The sequence below is a fragment of the Rhipicephalus sanguineus genome, chromosome 4 (genome assembly GCF_013339695.2).
Source record: "Rhipicephalus sanguineus isolate Rsan-2018 chromosome 4, BIME_Rsan_1.4, whole genome shotgun sequence".
Lineage (NCBI taxonomy): Eukaryota > Metazoa > Arthropoda > Arachnida > Ixodida > Ixodidae > Rhipicephalus > Rhipicephalus sanguineus.
In genome coordinates this window covers 52,786,500-52,807,582 of record NC_051179.1, presented here as the reverse complement: position 1 = coordinate 52,807,582, position 21,083 = coordinate 52,786,500, and the positions used below count along the sequence as shown (strand labels likewise).

The 21,083-nt window shown below is 47.3% G+C and overlaps 1 protein-coding gene across 1 annotated transcript in view; it reads left to right on the top strand.

Moving 5' to 3' along the window:
* LOC119391204 (uncharacterized) overlaps positions 1 to 21,083 on the top strand; it is a 571,776-nt gene that overhangs the window by 531,534 nt on the left and 19,159 nt on the right. Inside the window, exons 17-19 of the mRNA XM_049415193.1 lie at positions 8,293 to 9,206; positions 15,793 to 15,978; positions 18,708 to 18,860. Of these exons, the coding sequence (XP_049271150.1) occupies positions 8,293 to 9,206; positions 15,793 to 15,978; positions 18,708 to 18,860 (1,253 nt within the window). The remainder of the gene's footprint in view (positions 1 to 8,292; positions 9,207 to 15,792; positions 15,979 to 18,707; positions 18,861 to 21,083) is intronic.

The following is a 21,083-nucleotide window of genomic DNA, read 5'->3' as shown; positions in this document are numbered from 1 at the left end:
CCTGCCGAAACGTTAGTAAAGTTTGTTTCGTACGTTTTGTCTTCCTTTCTCGACTATATATATATATATATATATATATATGCCGGCCGAGCTCGACCTACGACGGCGAAAGTGAAGCCATCTCACTAGAGATAATATGTACGGATGATGAGGAAGATGTAAAAGTGATATCGATATGGAGAGATGATGAAAATGAAAGCGAGTCTGGGGTTAGATATGACAGGCCGCTATACTGTCATCAGGTTCAATATAACCAAATTTTGTTTTATTTATTTATTTATTTATTTATTTATTTATTTATTTATTTATTTATTTATTTATTTATTTATTTATTTATTTGGATATCGCTACGAGCAGCCTTTGCGGAGCCTCCTCCTTCTGGACGCATATATTGCAAAGGCCGAAAACCCCGCGTGCGGTAGCTACAGCTCTGGATCCAACGTTTCGAGTAGAGAACATTCCCTAGTAAACGATTCCTCATCACTTCAACCCTCCAGCTTCCTCTGGATTTCTGCCTTGATTGGATAATGCAGTCTTATTCCAAGAACAGTGCTGAAACAGTGTCTCCGGAAGTGTTCGTGCCTGTCTAGACGATTTCCTCGAGATCGGCATGAGACTTAGTCAGATCATTAATATAAAGTCGAAACATGTTTCTTATTTCCTTTCCTCAAGCGATTCCACTTCACTTCACCGCGACAAAAGTTTTTACTGCTGCTCAACAAAGCATCAACGTGAGGCCACTCAAACAAAACTTGTTAGAGAAGCATCTTGAGAAACCGGCAACGATCTTTTAATAAAAAAAGCTTGGAGGACGCTTGAGCTTAACCTTCAAGAGTAAAATGCGATAGCGTAATCGGACGCCGTGCGCATCGCCTTCAACCACGCCAAAAGGAAAGGAACGTTTGTGCGTGTAATATTGGCCGTTTCAAACTATCTTAGAATACCTGCTGCAAATGCAGTTGCGAAATGCCCACTACGCCGTAATTCTTCATTTCGCTAATGGGGGATAGACCCCCTACGCGTCCGTAATCTGTGGTGCGCACCTGCACACTTTGTAATGGGTGAGCAGCTTTAAAGCACTCACTACTTGCACAATGCGCATGTTTTGACGGCTGGTGCGATTCTACTATTCTGCTACGAAAATACTACATACGTTAAAGACTCCTCTCACTACATGACATTCTTATAGTGTTTTTTTACGATGCAATTTTTCAAAAAACATGCGTGGCTCCATGGTAGAACACCTGTTTGCCACGCAGAAGGCCTTGGTTTGATTCTCACTCAGAATTAATATATTTTATTATTTGCATCCACCTCGAATTTTCGCTCACGGACAACGCCGATTTTTCGCTCACAACCAACGACGCCGACACCGACGCCGGAATTTCTGCGAAAAGAGCTCTTTAACGCTGTCGCCTTAAAAGACACGCACTTAAGTCATGATTATGCCCTACTAAAGATAGACGCATCTTTTCTAAAGGTATACGGTACGGTACGATACGAAGAACGTTATTGAAGGTCTTAGGGGACACCGCGGAGCGCTCCCACGTGAAGACAGTTAGATCCAGCCTAACCGCCGCTCTTTGGACAGTGCAGAGTTGATGACGATAGTCCCAGCTTTTGAGGGCCGAGCTCTATTTTTGTTCTGTCAAGTCCCCACGTAACGAGGGGCACCGCCAGAGCATGTACCCAAGATTGTACGTCGCCCCACAGCGAAGGGACTGTGTGCTGAAGTCACTCGGGAATAGGCAGTGCATGAAAGCGAGATTAGGGTAGAATTAGTCTGGAGCATCCTCAGGGTCATAGCCTAAGATAACTTAAGAAAATATGACGCGTTTGAAATAAGACTTACGCGTACAGTTGGTGCAAAAGAAACCTTGCATAGTCATTACCCTTAATTGTATAATATGATAATGCAGCTGCGCAGCCACGCGATCGCTTATGCCCTGAAGTAGCAAAGCCTTTCTGTTACGCCGCTAAGCGACGCGAGACTAGCGTCAAAGCAGTAACAAGCGTGCTGATATCTTTACTATACGGCCGTTCAAGTGAAGGTGACCTCATAGCATACACACGGCCTTCAGCAAGAGGCACGACTTCCCACCAGATATTTATGGGAAGTTTCAATAATCTCCAGAATGCTCAACCAACAAATAAAAAAGTGTCTTCATTGCTGATGAGCAATGAGTTTATCCAGTAACGACTTGAATAATAAATCACCGCTGGACATAATTAAATATAACTGGTTATACACACATACCTGAAAAGTGCACTGTGCGCTCCTTGGCAAATTATATAATGAAAAAAAAAAGGAGCCCTGATTAATCGCTACAGTATATTGGAGAAAAAAAAATTAGAGAAGCAGTCATCTAATTTTCACTGGTACTTAGTGAGAAGGCGCTGGAAAAAAAGCAATCTTCCACGTTTCCCCAGTCATATAAGTACGCAGCCGTCACGTCGAAACGAGCCTAAACGAAAGTGATAAATCGAACGGCTATGAGGGTGGATACGCCTGGCGTTAATTGCTCACCTCGCAGTCGAGCGCTAGAGCAACCAACGACGCGGGAAAGTTTGCTCTTCTTGAGTAATCGGGAAAGAATTAAACAACGAGAGAGCGGGAAAGAAAACCCTAAACGACTCGTCACGTACCGAAGCGCGGCATTAATCCACAGACACTGACAAATTTAGTTGAACGCCGGTGCGCGCACCAACCCGTAAAATGGATGACGGCAGATATTTCAACGCCGCGTGAACTCCCCCCGCGGCCTGTGCCAAGGCATCGACGTTCTGGCGCTGCTCCACCGGACCGTAATGGTTTAATCAATTCCGGGCTCGTCAGTTTGCCTTCGACCACGCTTCATTACCTGTTCCCCTCCTTTCCTTCTCCCGCCTTCTTTTGCAGGAAATCAAGCGAGTCGGCACAACGGAGAGAACTGAACTGCTCTTGTTTTTATTTTGTCTTTTATCGAAGGCGCGAAATTTCATCTTCGAACTCTTTATTAGCGAGGGGAAACTATGACAAAGTGAAGAACTGGAAGTGCTGGGCGAAGACGTGAAGGACTCCAGCCTTCTCTTCAACCCCTCAATGTGTACTGCTCTTCTGGTTCATGCTACGTGCAATGCTCGGCCAGCGCCAAGTCCTGTCACCTCGCTTGTCTCGTGTTTCTGCGCTGTTCCCTGCTATGAAGCCAAGCCAACAAGCTCAAATTAACACCCTTTATTGATGTTTCGGAAGGAGGCAGTTCCAATGACTGGAATGACTTGCAGCGCCGCAACGCAGCAGTAAAAAAAAATAGAGAGACAGAGATACAAACGTTGTCATAGCGGTTAAAGCTTAACACGTATCCGCCTCGGTTGTACATGTGCTTACGGTGTTCCGCTGCTGACCCATAAATCGCGGATTCGATGCCCGCCGTGCCTGTCACATTTCCATGAAGGCGAAATGCTAGAGGCCCATGTATTGTGCGATGTCAGTGCACGTTAAAAGACACCATACGGTCGATATTTCCGGAGCTGTGCTGGGCAGTATCAAAGATACATGTATCTTAGATACTACCTTAGATACTCTATGGTTATCTTGTATCTGTATCGCGATACTTCTCGAAAGACGAGTATCTGTATCTGTATTTCCGATACATTCAATAATGTATCGTGTATCTTAAAATACAAGATACTTCTATCGCAAAACAACCGTGCGAAACAATAATCGCTGGCCAAGCTCCGCTTCTCAAGCTGGTACTGGTGCCACTAAGGCATCTGAATAAGTCTTAGGGCAGTGACGCAATTTTATTTTTCCGCCAGAGTACCCCAGTGAGTACAGAAGATGAGAAAGACAAGCGCGCGGACGTCTACGCCCAGCCCACGTACCTTTTGTTTGCTCGATTTCTTTTTTTTTTCAGTTGCGCCAATGACCCGACACTTGCTCTTAGCTACTGTCCTGCGCCACGTCTATCGCGCAAATTCCGATGTTGCTACAGTGTCGTTATTACAGATTCTCTTGCGTCTTGCGTCTTGCTCCGTAACTAAATGCGATGCGTACAAGAATGGGGTTCCTTTGTGTCGCGTGGATTTTACATATCAGCGATTTGAAGGATCTCGTGGATGCAAGTTTGACTTGCATGCCATGAATTAACTTATATGCAAATAAAAATGTAACAACGTTAGCACCACTGGTACTGATGCTAGATCTAAAAGAACAAGCGTTTTCCTAACAGACAATATCTTGGCGTACCGTATTTTCACTTCTTGCTACATTTATTTACAGATTTTATGAAATCATAATCTGATTATTAGCACAAGTGCTTTCTTAGCTGTTATTTTGCATCCCTTACATTACCTAAGTCTCTGCACTGTTTTCCCGGTCTGGTCACTGCAGAATGTCCTTTGTAACGCACTCCCAAAATAAGATCTCTGCTTTATTCTTCTGTCTACTTTATTTCCACTACTGTTTACACATTTACACGTTGCCAAGGTGATTTTGAAAACAAATACATAATTGTGTGGGCGTACCTTGAGTGAACAGTAGAAAACATTCTGCTTGCCGCTCAGGAAAATAGCGAAATTGAGTTTGCATTATAATAATGGAAATCATTAGGAGCCATCTTAAAGAAGTTAGGAAGGGGATTCGAGAAACTGTTTTACTGAATGCTCTGTTTTGCTCATGAGCGTCCCAACGAGCTGTTTCAGGCAATTTTCCATAGGCACTGAATTTTCTATTGTCTCAACAGGTAAGTTGACAATACTTCATGCTCATAGCTATTAAGGGCGCCGTCTGTATTGTGTTTCTGTACTCATTCAATGTAAATGTTTGATACACAACCACATCTCTATTTTACTTATATTTGTTTTCTTGTTTTAGGCTTTCTTAAATATTTTTCGCATGACTAATCTCCACGTAATGGGAGCTATAAGTGGCAATAGCACGAATAGCGACGGTGTCCTGCGACGCTTTGTGGAACTATACAATTCGTCTGAGACGTTTCTGTGTTGCACATGTTCTCTCTTGAAGAACAATTGCTAAAAAGATTGCACGTTAGTGAATATATCAACAAAGAATCCTTTACGCCAGCAGATAAGTAGAATATGAAAATTCATTGCAGGTTTACGTCATCTACGTATACACCAGGGGTCTCAAACTGAGCTTATAGCCAGCGGGCTGCAGTCGCGAAACTTAGTTGCAAGGGCCGTGACAGTGAAGATGGTGGGAGAGAGTTTGAACAAAAAGGCGTTTAAAGGAAGTCTCTCCCATATCTCATATATAGGTCATTTCTGAAGGGGATTTAAGTCAGAATTCGAGAAACATCGATACCGATGTACAGAATGACTGATATCTGGACGCGGATTTTGAAATATAGAGCTTTTCTTCTACGGTTATGCTTTAGCACATGGTGACCACATGTTGCTCACGAAAGGAATGCTTGAGACAAGTCATGTCTGTGCAGCCTGCGAACATACTTATTTCGAAAATAAAAACAATTGAGACGAAGATGGTCATGTGTGCGGGCCGGGCCGCTAGCGAAAGGTCTAAACCCCTAGTATACACCATGCGTCCCTCCCACCCCCCCCACCCCCCCAAAAAAAAAGAAAGAAAAAAATGTCGCTACCAGCGTTGTTGCTGCTGTACACCTGTCCGGGTGTACGGTATTGTGCAAGCTGTCTTTTAAGGGCAAGGTAAAAGTCCACACCGGTATTTGCGGCGTCGTGCGTTGGCTTCTTATTGAAGTTATTGTGATTATTTGGCAACCTGCTAGATGGTCGGAGAGCTGTGCAAAGCAAGTACCGCTCTCAGCGAAATGTACAAAGAGTTGTCCTGTGAAGAAGCTAAAAGAAACCCTAATAAGTTGTTTTGGAAGGAAACTAATGTACTTTGAGCAAGAAGGGCAACATTTTTGAGATACTAACAGACATTTCATTCAAGTGAAACTAAATAGGTCACAGTTAACAAATTTTGAAGCAGACATTTTCGTGCATAGGCGTTTGCTGTTACATTATATGGATCTATAATAACAAATTTGAGAATGTATCGAAGTATCTTAAGATACAATTGCCAAGTATCGTATCGGATACAATTTTTGCGGCAGTATCTTTTATCTGTATCTCCAATACTTCTTGCCTGAGTATCTTGTATCGTATCGCGATACAATTTGAAGGTATCTTTGCCCAGCCCTGTTCCGGAGCCCTCCACTACGGCGTGCTTCATAATCATGCATAGTTTTGGTACGTCGGTTTTGACACGTCAAACCCCAGATAACAGTCTTCTTGCTTCCTTGTTTTCTGCTGGGCTATGCTTCAATCAGTTCCATGATGACAAACCAACAAGCCCACATCGGCACCCTCGTGAAGGTAGTTGGTTAGCTTTAGCTCAGTTTGAGTTGTTCAAGGTGTGTTCAAAGTGAGATGTAAGCGCACTTGGGTGACGTTTAGCACTGCAGTGAGCAGCATCAGTATACCAGCTGAGCAAACGCTCAGCAGTAACGGCCATACCTAGTATTATTATTACGCACAGTGATGTCATATCTCCCGCATTAAACAATGGCTAACGAGAGATGCCTCAAATACAAGCAAACGCGTGTCAAAGTTGTTCGGATCCTTCGGCGCCCCATCTAACCTTTAGTTTTCATTTTTCCATGTAGTATTTTGAGTCAGTATCTTATTTCCCATATGCCTTACATCCACAATTCTTCGTGATTCTATAGTATCCCGTACGAAAACCTGCGAGTTGTCATGTAAACCAGATATGGTCATGCAAGCTTATTGGTAGAGGATACATGGGTCTTTTGTCTAAAAGGGGCAAGTAGCAATCCTCTTCCATGACATATATTGTGCTACGCACATTAGCTATACATAGCACGTCATCAATACAAGTTCCGGCGGGTGTTTTTGCGTCCGCAGGCTGCTTCTACAAGTCAGAGCGGTACGAGCACGGCGACTCGGTGGAAACCCCGGAGCCGTGTCTGAACTGCACCTGCCAGAAGGGTGTCCTAGTCTGCTACCTGCGCGTGTGCCCGACCATTGGCACGCCGGCGCCCGGATGCTTCACGGCTAGGGAGGCCGGACAGTGCTGCCCCAGCGTCTTCTGCAGTGGTAAGCCTCGTCCACACGAATGCATGATTCTCACGAGAGAAAGCAGATCGCAACTGACTCTACGATCAGGCGAGAGTCTATCTACCTCTTAGGCTCCTACAAGTCTATGGGATCAGCTTTCTTAAAAGCACCTCTGACAAAGAAGCGACTACACGACACGGGCACCTTCGATGTCACTTTGCTAATATTACCTTGCACTATCCTGTCTCGCATTTCCACGCAAAGTCAGGACGTTCTTTTTTCTTTTTTTAATTTCGGAAGCCTGCCCTTAGGCACAGTACTACACGTTGTCATAAATACACATAAAAATTAGCATCATGTAGAAAAGTCTAACAGTGGGCGGTGGAACGGTCCGTAAGTCCAGCGATCAAGGTCGGATGGTCAGCCACGGCTTGTTGCACGGACGTGGCGAACACGTTTTAAATTCAGGCGCGTGCAAGTCCACAGCGAGTGTGCCGCAGTCACATACCGTATTGAGGCGTCACAAAATGGGCACGATGCACCATATGGTCCCCGGTACTCTTGCGCCCGAGAGTGACCACATTTGTTTATAGGGTCTGTAGGACGTCCACAGAGGGAGAGAATCTCCAAATCTCATACAATGACGATATGAATTCTCATCTTATTTTTTTTTTCACCTTGCTGTTCCTAACTACACCTTCCTGATCTCAGATACGTTAGGCAATTCTGTATAACCACGTTGTGTTTCACACAAACGCTTGATTTTGCGTTCTGTTACGATCCCTTACGTCAAATTACACCAAAGTAGAGCATCCATTCATCCATTCAAAACTGAATAGTTCTTTACTGATCAACCGCCAAAGCAATGGCGGTGTCAGCAGCACACCCACCCGTGGTCAAATACCAGAATAGTCGTCTGTTCATGATGAGGTTATTAGTACCAGAAAGAAACACCTGCATGATCTGCTGTCTGTGTAGCACGTGTTGTGAGCATAGCATCCACGTTAGGTCTCCCAAAACATTAAGAAAAAAAAGACCGTTTTTTGCTATTTTTTGGTGCCGCCACGTATATAACATGAAGTTGCCGTTTCTTTCCATAGGGGATAAGAAGTCCGAAACCACAACAACTCCGCCACCTCCTACCGACGACGACTACTATGACTACCCGGCGACCATAGACTACGACACCGACACTACCACAACCACGACTACCACTACAACCAGGAAGCCCGTCACAACCTCTACTCGCAGATACAGCTTCGCTCCCAGGCCCTTCAACCGGCCGTACGCCAGCGGCATCGATGAAGTCGAACTGTCTGCAAGGACACCCAGCGTCATTGTAGAGCATACCGAACAGAGTACGACCGCGGAGGTAGACGTCACGACCGTCACAACCGACCTGCCTTCGACGACGACCACCACCACCGAAGCGGCAACTCAGATTTCGTCCGAGGCCACGACCGCTCGACGCCCGGTCACGACATTCACCCCGACCACAACGACGCAGCAGCAGTCGGCCGCCTCAACCACTCCCGAAGACGTCGTCGTGACCGTGACGGCAATGAGCATCACTCCGACGGCGACTACGTCACTTCCGGTGGGAACTACGATGGCCTCCGTCGACCTTTCGGGAAGTGACCACCGTGACAAGGTCGGGGTGACGACACCGTCCGACTCATCGGCCAACAGAGCGAACTCCGTGCAAAGACCCGCGCATACGGAATCAAGCACTCCAACTACGAGGGCGCCTTCCACCACTGCGACCGCTACGGAGCTAGAGGCAAGGACACCGGCAAAGCCCTTCGGCGAAGGTTTCCATACAACCAAGGGGCCTGACGTCATTGAAGGGGGGCCGAAAGTAGTTGTAGCCGCTACCACTACCACGACGACCACTGGGGGCAGTACTACAGTCGCTTCCTCGACAGCATCGCCTTTCGACAGCAACGAAGCCTTGGCGGATGCCGGGTACGTCGCCGGTACGGCGTCTCCGAACGAGGTCGAGGCGCCTGTGAGGAAGCCTCTGACCGACGACGAGCCCGTAAACAGCGTCGAGGACGCTTTGCAAGGTGGCGGCAGGGACAGCATCATGTTCGTGTCCTCCACGCCAATGCCGTTCGAGTTGCATCACAGCTTTGATTTGCAGGACCTCAACACCGTCTCCGGAGGTAAGCCGTGTAAACTTGAAGGCCGGCTGGCAGCTTCGTGTAAGCAGTTGGAAACCCAGACAATTTTACGAAGTTCTCGCTTTTCTCGTTTTTTTAGCATTTCTTCCTTCGCGAAAATTTAAGCACACATCAGCGGCATAAGCGATTGGCTGAAATGTACGATTCAAAACTCGATTTCGTGATATGAATTTGATGACCCGTGAACGCGTTTCCACAAAACAGTTGCAAGAGAATACGACAGAGTTAAAAAAAGAAATAAACATGGCAAAACGCGAAACGATTTGCGTACTTAAAGAAGAGATCCGCCTTTGTGGAGGACTAAACTATCAACCATACAGCAGATTAAAGTAATCAAGTTAACCGCAATGGTGCAAAGGTTTGCACGCGCTAACTCCTACAGAGGCTTCGCTGCACATATCTTCAATGCCCATACTCTTGAATGACCATTCAGCAAGCCCATGCAATATAGAATAACATAATTGGCAACAAATTTGATCCCCAAAAGCGCCAAAACTTTAACGGGGCAATAATTCTATATATGCCACGCAAAGTGCTAATTAGACTCAAGCCTTGTATCTTGCAGTAATCTCCGCAAAGTAGCTTAAAAAAAAAAAGGACACAGACAAAGAGCAAGGCATTGATTTCCATATAGGACAAACGCTATTCGAGCTTCTGTTCGGACAAAATAGCCAATGGTTAAAAAAAAGCAGAGGTCGTCGATCGATGTGATCAGCTAATTTATATTCATAAGTAAGCATGTTCTGCTCCAGCTTCACGTAATGGCCGGTCGATTATATCAATATTAAGATATATATAGCGTAGCCAATCCTCGAACATTCGTAGAATGAAGAGAAATGCGGGTTACACAGGCCATACTATGGTTTAACGTAGCAAAAAGATGCTTCGACGAAATGAAGGTCCGAATGTTTCATGCCTGACCGACTCCATTACAGCAGAAAACGGCGCGAGAGATCGCGGTGCCGACTAGCGGCATCGCTTGGAGAGTATCCAAATGGGAGGAAAACTAATAACTCGTACTGATTCCACGGCCGTGAGTGAAGCAACGAAAAAAAAAAATTTAAGGGGGATGACAATGGGGAGAAGTGCTCTTTCCAGTTTCCCGAACGCGTTTCGGAAAGCGATAACGCGTGTATTTCGTTTTTGTTCAATCTTTATCCTTTTCAATCTTTTTCTTTCCTTGACCGGGTGAGTAATGACGCGGCACAGATAACGCCCCGGCAACCGAGCAGCAATCAATGCAAATGAAGCGTGTTTGCTGCATCGACGGGACTCGAGGAAGAAACATAACGGTCACGTCACACCTCTCCCTATGAAATAGCAAGAAAAAAAAACAATACTAAGAAAAGAAAAAAGAACATCATGAAGCAGTATGAAGGCGCGAGTATTCTGTCGTCACATATGTGGAGAGATGAAAAAAAACCTTAGTAAAAGAGACAGCGAGACTCGAAAGTGATCGCGCCACGCAGTAACCACGGCCATTTGCGAGTCGCTCGTGAGAGAGTTCGAATGACTGGAAAAAGAACGGTTATGTAACGGTATACGGAGCGATAAAGATAGACTACGTGAGTTTTTATCTGTTGCAGAGACTGACTGGCGCCCGGGCGTGGGAACTGGCTAGTACAAAGAAAAATAATATATTTGATTCGCGGTAAATTTGACATGCGTTGATGCGGGGCTGTAGTTGTTATACGATGCAAAACGAAATATCGTCGCGTAAAGGACAATAAAGGGAGAAGTAGGCGGAACGCACAAAAGAAAGAAAGAAAGAAAGAAAGAAAGAAAGAAAGAAAGAAAGAAAGAAAGAAAGAAAGAAGGAAGGAAAGAAAGTTAGAGGTATGGAGAAAGAGAGAGAGAAGAAAGACAGAGAAGTTAGCCAGGCTAACAGCCCGGTTGGCTACTCTAAACTGGGGGAAACGGTAACGACAAAAAAAATTACACCATCTCCTGCTAAAGGGGACCATGAGGCGATGCGAAGCCGGAGCACTTGCACGATCGCGTTCCGTTGGCGTTCGTTGGGCATGCTACCGACCTCGCGTCGTGGAACGCGAAGAGGGACGCTACGCGAGTCGTATCTTCCATCTAGCCTGGCCGTTAATTCTCACAGGGCGAGCGGGGAACGCGGTCGACAGGCGGGCGAGAGGGGGCAGCGTAGGAGAGGAGATAGAAGGGGAGGGGACGCGCATGCGCTCGAGCTCATCGCGGCGTTGCGCAGGAGAATTTCGGCATGTCTAGCCCGCGTTTCAGAGGGAAAGTGGAGAGGGGAAGGGGAGAGGGGTATGGGAGAGGGAAAGTGGAGAGGGGGAGGGGAGAGGGGAAGGGGTAGGGTGAGTGGAGAGGGGAAGGGGAGAGGGGTAGAGGACATGGGAGAATGGTGAGGGGGAGTGGAGAGGTGTGTGTGGAGAGGGTATGCGCATGCGCAGTAAGGGTGGTCACGCCGCACACCACCACCACCACCGGATTGAACTCCGCCTTAAGATACTTCGCATCTAAAAGATGAGGAGGATGGAAGAGAAAACAAAAATCACAACCCGCACACTATAGCTCTTCAGTAAGTTCTGTAGCTTTCAAACAAACACACTAGCGATTTCATAGAAAACGGCAGGAAGGGGAAGATGGAAGCTCGCGATGAAACAAATCCGTAAACAGGAGGGTGCGCCAGCCGACGTTTCGACAAGTCCACTTGTCGAAACGTCGGCTGGTGCAAGCACCCCTGTTTACGGATTTTAACACGAAAGTGTTTTATGCCGGGGTCCACCAAGATTTCAGTGACGTATTTTCGTCACGGAAATGACGTCGAAAAAATATGCACAATAAGATGGCAAAGAAAAAAAAAGGTACCGTCAACGGGCATCGAACCCACGACCGCTCGGTCCACAACAATAGATGCCGGGCACGCTATCCACTGCGCCACGGTCTTTTTTTTTTCTTTATTAAACTGCGCCACGGTCACAGACTCTCACAGACTCTGGAGGTTTTACGAACGCGCATTTTTTATCTACCACTCTCCCGGTCGGCTGGGTGGTGTTGACCTCTGGGAATGGTAAGGTAAAGTAATCCGTCACTGCTGTGGCCTCCGCGACTATCACCTGCAACGCGTTTACGCGTCCGTCCCATTCGGCGCGTTTTCAATAGAGGTTGAATTTTGTCAATGCCTTAACACACCGCGAGGTGGCGACCTTTGCCCAAGCGTCGTAAAAGCGTCGGCCTCGCTCAGCATCACGCTAATACAAACCAAAAATAGCTCTGCGACGCGCGCCTGCCTCACCTGGCTGTAACAGCGCGTTCCATGCTCACGCGCTCGCCCCGAGAAAAATCGCGGCCGGGCTGCCGGGGCGGCACGACGCGCTTTGCGTTTCCCTCTAGTCCGGCCGTGGTGTTCAATCACATTTTAACATGCCGCGGGATGGCGACCAAGTTCTGCGTCCAATATGCGACGCTCTTCTGGCTATCACACCTCGTTCTCTCATTATGCTTTCACCGTTAACTGCTACAGCTACCACAAGGGTTTGTTTAATCATTTAACATGGACGTTAGTCGTCGGGATGGAGATGTACCACCAATCATAAAAGTGGGTGCATACACGTTAAACGGCGTCATTAGCTGCCAGACATCAATATACAAAGTGCAAACTCTCTTATATCAATATACAGTAAGCATTCAGTTACTTCTGTAAGGGCACGCTTTACTTTCGTGTTATTCCGATTCCTATGACGGAGGGATCAACCGTGTTTTTTTTTTTTTCATAGAGATTTTATAGCAGTTCGCGCCTTTTATGTTTGGTACCAGGGTCCACAAAATTTAGTTTCCCTAAAGGGGCGGTGGTCAGTCCTGCCGAGAGTCTTTTCTTTGGGCACCGAAGCGACGACATTCGCAAAGAAGGCGTACAAACGTCTCTTTACACCCACCGACTTCGCAGTTTGGTATTCTGGCCATTCCGATTACTTAGGACAATCCATTAGCAAACGCGGCTCCGATCCTCGAATTTCAAATGGGAGTTGTCCCCTCGTCGTGGTGAGCATTGGGGAGACAGAGGTTTAGATGGGGATCCAAAGAAAAAAAAGAGGCCCACCCTTACGAAATTGTATTTAGACAGCCTATAGACTGTCTAAAAATGGGTTTAGACAGTCTATAGACTGTCTAAACACATTTTTGTAAGGGCAGCTTCGTGTAGTTTGCCGAATTCCATTGGACCGCTAGACCAACGCACACGGCCCACCACTCGCCAATAAGTCTATGTTACATCACTGCATGCGCTTGGAAAACTGGTACATTGTCTGGTTATACAGCGCACAATGAATTCGGCTTGGGCGGGGACATCATTAGAAAGGCAGACGCCGACGGAAGGGTATACATACGGATATATTCAGGAGGAGAGACGCCGCACCGGTTTGTCGTGGTCTTCTTTTCAGGCACGGCTGACGTCTTCCTTATCAATGGCAGTTGTCCGTAGCAACATAATTAAAACATTCGGCCACTACGAATGGCTGCGTGCGTTCAACAAACGATGGAAAGCTTCGGGAAAAAGAATTAAATAGAAAGGATTGCTCTCTGTAATGTTTATCAATTTCATTGATACGGAGTGCTGACGTACTCCCCAGGTAATTTATCCTCTCTCTAATGAAAAATCCGAGGACGTGTCCTTGCGGAAGTTGCACAAAAAGAAGCGCACTCGCCTTTGTCGTGATAACCATCGAGTGCCGTGTCGACAAATTCCTCACTTCATTATTTATCTTTAAAACGAGCCAAGGTCCAATATAGGCTGGCTCTAAATGACAGATACATATGGATTACGAAATTCTTTGCGCAGTCTCGGTTCGCAATGTCCTGAGCGAAGATTGTTTTCAGAGATGTTCCGAAATCTTAATCAACCATGACTTTTAATGAGAACACGGAGAAAAAAAAAGAACGACAAATGCGAAAGCACAGAAGATGACGAAGCATATATAGAATGCGATTTTTATCGGATATTTGGAACATTTGAGGTAATCACATGCGATTATGCAAAACGTACCCAGGTGTGTGGAGCTTTAGGAAGTTCACAGGTAAGCAAGGATACCGAACTCGGTGACTAAAAGAAGTACTTGGGTTGAAATATTCATGAACACTCACTCACTCACTCACTCACTCACTCACTCACTCACTCACTCACTCACTCACTCACTCACTCACTCACTCACTCACTCACTCACTCACTCACTCACTCACTCACTCACTCAATCAATCAATCAATCAATCAATCAATCAATCAATCAATCAATCAATCAATCAATCAATCAATCAATCAATCAATCAACTCTTCAAGAACAACGCGTGAAAAAAGTAGGTACCGCCGTGGAGCGTTCAGCACTTTGGCGGCGTAGTAGTGCGCACGCAAAGCAAGCCCCACAAGCGTTCTTTCTTTGCTTTTTTTTTTTCGTCATACGCCTCCGTGAAAACAAGGTAGCCATTGCCTGCTGAATCATGATCAGCAGCAAAACGCTCCAGCCACTGAGATTTGGCGAAGTATGCTACTAAGTGGACACAAGCGCTTTTAATAACATATACTGCTCCTTGTTTGTAATGCCCTCGTTTTATGTTTGGGCGTTCACATAACATTTTTTTTTAGCTAACGCAGCACCATCTTGCACACTGACAACCTCTAACCGCGAAAAAGAAAGCACAGGCCACCTAACAAGCGAAAATAAGGTCAAACGGTCACCATGGTGCACTATTCTTATACATTATAGATTTCGAAGTGTCATTAGACATTCCTTGGGGAATAACACGCAACGCAAATGGTCGGGCGCAGGTTTGACGGGCACTTCACATACTTATTTCAATCCTAAGCAGCGTACATTATAGAAGGGTCGTTCCTTGGACGTCGGCTTTCCCCCATTCCCTTATGCGGCAGTTACAACGAAAACACATTAGTCAGCTCTCAGGCACTCGCGGACGTTATACTTAAGCGAACCTCGTTTGACCTGGCACAACGCGCTTAACTTAGCAGCTAACATATACGGTTTCTGTAATATCATTTCTAACACAGAAACGTTGGCAGGTCCTTTGAATGCAGCTTTATTGTGCACCTTCTTGTTTTTCTTGGTCAGACCACTAGGAACAACTTAATCGCATTAACTGTCCAGTGTAACTCCTCTCAGGTGACTGATGGGAAGCTTTACAATTCTGGAGAAGCAAAGCTCAAGGTACTCGCGTTTGACTGAAACTGTGACCGTATTGTCGCTTTGAAAAGGTTACAAGCAGTATTGAACACGAAAGATGGCTGACGGCATCAGCTTATTAGATTAATAGCAGCTTTACAGGGTCGTCCTTTTCAATGAAAAAACTCGTTGTCGCAGTTTTCATTCTATAATCGCTGCAAATATTTTTGTTATACGACGATCCACGTGGACATACGAAAGAGAACATAGTTGGCCTGAGTACTGCGCTCTGGCTACGCAGCCTAAATAATTTATCCACGCTAATATCGGTTGCTACACAGTGCCGCGCCCATTCACCTTGTTACCGCACGACGCAAGCTTTGCAGCCGCGGTTAACACGCAACACGCATTGCCCCATGTGTTTTCAGCGTGCCTGGACGAAGCCTCGCTGTACGCCGAGGGGTCGGCCATGCTTTCCTCCAACTTTTGCAATTACTGCTACTGCATTCGCGGCTTAAAGCGTTGCGTCCAGCCTAAGTGCCACCTGGCGGTGGAGGACTGCGAGCCGCAGTTCACCAGCCAGTACGACTGTTGCCCCGCCAGCTATGCCTGCAGTAAGTACACGCTGTGCTTTACGCCACACTAACTATACTGCGTATATACCTGCTTTGCCTTGCCTAACGACGATTTCTAACCCGTTGACACGTGTTCAGCTCAACGAAGGAAAGTCGTACGCATTTCCCGTTTGTTCGCAGTACACGTAGCTAGAGTTACATGGTAAGCTCGCCAGAGCTAGGTTTGATGATTGCCGGTAGCGGAGCAGATCATCAAGAATGGTCAAACTAGGGAAGTGTTAAGCAAAAGCCAACAAGATAACTTGCATGCGTCACTGGGTGTTGCATTAGTGACAAAGCAGAAACCTTTGTTAAAACGTTGTCCCCTCCCCGGGCTAAAGAATTCCTCGTTTCGTTAACGCTGATAATCTGAAGTCTCCATCTTCGCGATCGCTTTGCCTTGTTCGAACTAAACGTGTCGGAAGTTTTATCACCGACGGAGCCTTTTTAGATAACGATTTGAGCCAGCACTCGCTTTACCCATAACGAGAGTTACACCGTACAGAAATATACGTCATGAACGCGTAAGTATCGATCAATTAAGTTTGCGTAAATCCACGCTGGCTTATTAAGGAAGAGTGCAAGCCGAAAACATCGAGTACAGGTGACACCGATTTGACTGCACTGACGTAAGGATGATGCTTCTTCGAGTCATCTGATAGTACATTCACGGAACAAAGGTAGTGCTGGCAAACTCTTTTTACGGCCTCTTACTTTACTATATTTAGGGAGGTTTTCCGCTCCGTATCGCACCTTGTTCACTCGAACAAGGGAGCCGTACCACAGACAGTATACTCTGTCGTCTAGCCAAGGAACTATCGAACGCGGACTCAAATATGGAACTAATTGTTCCTTACACTAAATTACATGACGGCACTTTGTTCCTATGTAGCGTAAGGTTGCCATCTCCAATACAAACGGGAAACTTTTGCAAGTACGACTTTCCTCTGAGGCGCCGTACACATGCCATTAAGCTCGCTTTTTTTCACTTTAATGCTTGTGTCAGCTAACAGATGACGATGTATTGCAATAGCTGTGTATACACTTAAAAAGAGCATCCATCGAACTTCGTGACAGCAGCTGCACGGGTAAAGTCGTGCCCTGTGTACGTGCGTGAAACTTCCTTGGAATTTGGAAATCTCGATCTCTGGCATCACCGGCGTGTGTGCTATAGTGCTGTAGTTATTCCGGCACGGTCGAACATGGAGGAAGGCAAGAACTATAGGAAGGAGCATCACGCGATTAAATTAAAGACGCAGCATAGTCGACACAACCCGTGAATCTTTACGCGGTAAGCTTTGTTTTTTTTTTATTACACCACCGCGCTCAGCGCTTCCTCGACGCACCAACGTGCTGCTGCCGCGCTCGACTGTTGCAGGTAAGGCGATAAATGCATACGTCACAGTGTAAGCGGTAGTCATTGCGAAGAAACATAACCGCCTGCAATTTGCATAGACTAAAACCTATAAGGGATGTCAAGCACACTAGTTAATCCGAGATGAGTGTTCTCTGGGCGAATACGCCGAGCGCAGGATCACGTCTATAGATAGGGTCGACACCATTATAGAGGGAAAAAACGGAATAAGAGATTTCAGGAGGGTTGACTCGATAAGGCGTGGCTGCGTTGCGAATGCTCCCTTCTAATTTACTTCTTTCCTCCATGTACTATGGCGTGCCTGCATGGTTTGGTCTGGGTGGAAGAGTTTACCTTGGCCGTCCGCGCCCTTATGTTCGTGTCTTATGTGCACCGCTGAGTAGATTCAGTGAACAAAATTATACAATAACGAGAAAAGTTGTTGATTGCCCATTACTCTGCTCGGCGATTTTGCCTAAGATGGCTCACCGACAAAATATCGTTTTCGGCATTAGGACATTGTCTCAAACTTCCTGTTTTTTTAGTAAGCTGGTCTGAAGTGGCCCCAGTTAAAACCAACTGGTCTGCTACTAGTCCCACAAGGAACTGGTCTAAAGTGGCTCCATTGCAAGGGTGCTGATCTTGAACTAAGATTGTAGCGGTTCCATTAGGAGGCTGCTAGCCTTAGTGTGGGACTGCGGTAAATATACATTCATAGGCATGCGCAGGTTTCCCCATTAGGAGGAGCAAAGTCTTACCGCAGCACCCCCCCCCCCTCCACCTCCCCTCGTTGGTCGAGTTCGATAGAAAACAACCTTCGCAGTGGATGCAAAACTGAAAACGAAGCGATGGCGTCCTTCTCAAAACGGCCTGCCTTTGGTCGCCGGCTTTCCGGGATAAAAAATGGAAGTAAGCAGCTCTTGGAATGAAACGTCAGTGGTCCTCGGCCGCCATTATCGTCAAAAACCTGCATGGCCATAACCTCGCACATTAAGCAGTGACGGGACAGGTCTGACTGAGTTAAGGTAGAGCATGACTTGACGTTCCCATCAGATAACTACGGGAAGGAAAGGGGGGGGGGGGGCTAATCCTCTCGTGCGCACGCCTATGGTTCCCGTAGAAGCTACTGATGTGGAACAGAGGTTGCTGTGGTTCCACTGTGATCTTAGTAGTCTTAAACTGGGATTGCACTGTTTCTATGTAGCAGGCAGTCGATATTCAAGTGGTAACTGCAACGTACTTCAACTAGTACGTGCTACTGTTAGGCGGCTATAAAAGTCGATATACGGTGACTCGGCTGCAGCATTATTTTTATTGTCATTTTTTGCGTGCTGTGTTGCATGTGTTTGTGTTAACTTCGTCGTGCTCGTCTTAGCTCAAGGGCCGAACGCAACCACGCCGTTGCCACCACCCTCGACGTCGTCGGCCCCAACTACTGCAAGCACTACCACCACCAGCACCACCACAACAACAACGACGTCAACCACGACGACAACGACGGAGGGCCCGGTCGTCATTCCCATTCAGGGTAAGCTCTGGTGAAAAGTGAAAGCTTGATGCGTTTCACCAAGGGCGTAGCCAAGGAAGGCTAGGAAGGGGGGGGGGGGGGTCTAACCTCGCCCCTAAAATTTTTTTTTCGATTTTTTTCGACACACGCGCAAAAACATACATAGAGCGCGGCCGACCCCCCCCCCCCCCCCCCCCAAAAAAAAAAAAAGAATCTGGCTACGCTACTGCGCTTCACTGACCGTTTTCTGTTATATGCGAGTGCAAACCTACACCCCTCCATTGCAATTCAGAAACGACGTACGGTGGTATCCTAGTCTGTAATAGGTGTGAACGCAGAAAGACGGAACACAAGAAGACAAGACGACTGCGCTCATTAAGTCGTCTTGTCTTCTTGTGTTCCGTCTTTCTGCGCTCAAATCTATTCCAGGCTATGGGCCAGCACGCCCTGCAAAGGATTTTATTATATGATGTTCTAGCATGCCGTATTTTCTCGCACGCTATCGGCACTGACTGCCACCGATTGACAGATTTCCCTGATTATCTACTTCGTAAAGATAATGCGAGACGGCATTGGTTGGCGTAGCCACTGGAGAGGTTCGGGGGGGTGGAGTTTAGTCCCAACCCTTAAAATTTTACGTTATATATATCGACAGATGTTTATTGGACGCGGCGTTCTAGTAAAAGGGGGGCGGAGAGACCGACCCATTACAAAGTTCCAAAGCTTCGCTATATATATATATTAACACATACCATCCCACTGTGGCACATACACGTTTGGGTGTGAAGAAGAAGAGAACGTTTTTGCTGCTCTGGTTCTGGGGCAGACGTCGGCTCCTGGTTCTCTGTCTTGTTTCGCCCGCGACATTACTGGTGGAGGGTGCTGGGTACATGTACCTTGGCTCCCAAGTGTCAGCCGTCACTCCTAGCACCTTGGAGGCAGCTACAGCTCCCAGAGCAAGAAGCAGCCGCCGCCTGCGAGGATTACCCCCCGAATTTGGTCCCTTGTCATCGAGACTTGAAAAGATGACGACTCCGACGACAAGCCGGGCGAGTCAAACTACCGATGCGCATTGTTCTCCTCTCGCGCATGTTTTTCATGCGCCACAAACACCAAGACCATTCCATGGAGACATTTTCGAAGATGTGGATGACTGGCTCGACCACTTTGATCGGGTTGCCAGCATCAACGAATGGGACGATGTTCGCAAGCTGCGGAGAGTTTACTTCGCATTGGAAGATTCTGCGAAAACGTGGTACAAGAACCACGAGGGCTCCTTTGCGACATGGCAAGAGTTTAGTCGACAGCTCCGCGACGCGTATCGCAACGCCGAAAGGAAGGAGAGAGCTGAACAAGCCATCTCGTGTAGGAATCAGCGGCCGAACGAGCGAGTTTCAATGTTTGTCGAGGACATGCTTCGACTCTTCCGGCGCGCAGACCCTGCCATGTCAGAGGAAAAGAAGGTGCGGCACTTGATGCGCGGAGTGAAAGAACAGCTTTTCGCTGGACTCGTGCGCAATCCACCGACAACTGTGGCCGAGTTCATCAGTGAGGCAACCACGATGGAGCGTACTCTCCAGCAGCGGTCGTCACAGTACGAACGCAACGACATCACAGCCACTGCATGCTCCATCGGATCTGACAGCGAGAGGCAGGCCCTCGCAGACTTCATACGAAGTATCGTGCGGGACGAACTGCGACAACTCCATGCAGTAGGAGCCCAACCACCTGTGACTGCACTCGCGGACGTAATCAGACAGGAAATAAGGCAGGCGGTCGCACCTCTTGCGCCGCTCGCACCACCAATACCTGAGGCCCCCGTCCTGACATATGCGGCGGCACTGCGATCTTCTGCGCCACCAGCACCGGGTCTCACTATGCGGACAATGGACCAGGCTACGCACCCATTCCCGGACACCGCTTCGAGTCCGCCTCCCGGGTCAAGGTTTCCGAGCGCACCCACATATCCGCCGTCTGCCTCGAGACAAAATGCTAGCAAGGCAAGTGTGTGGCGCACGTCGGATAATCGTCCGCTCTGCTACCACTGCGGCGAAGCGGGTCACGTGTATCGCAACTGTCAGTACCGTCAAATAGGTCTCCGCGGCTTCCACCCTGATGCTCGATGCCCACGCTACGGTGAGCGCCCCCGCGAAATCGAGGCGTATCTCACGGGCCAGCGAATTCCTTCGACTGTTCAGCGCCGCCAATCGAGATCGCCATCGCCTCGCCGGTCAACATCACCTA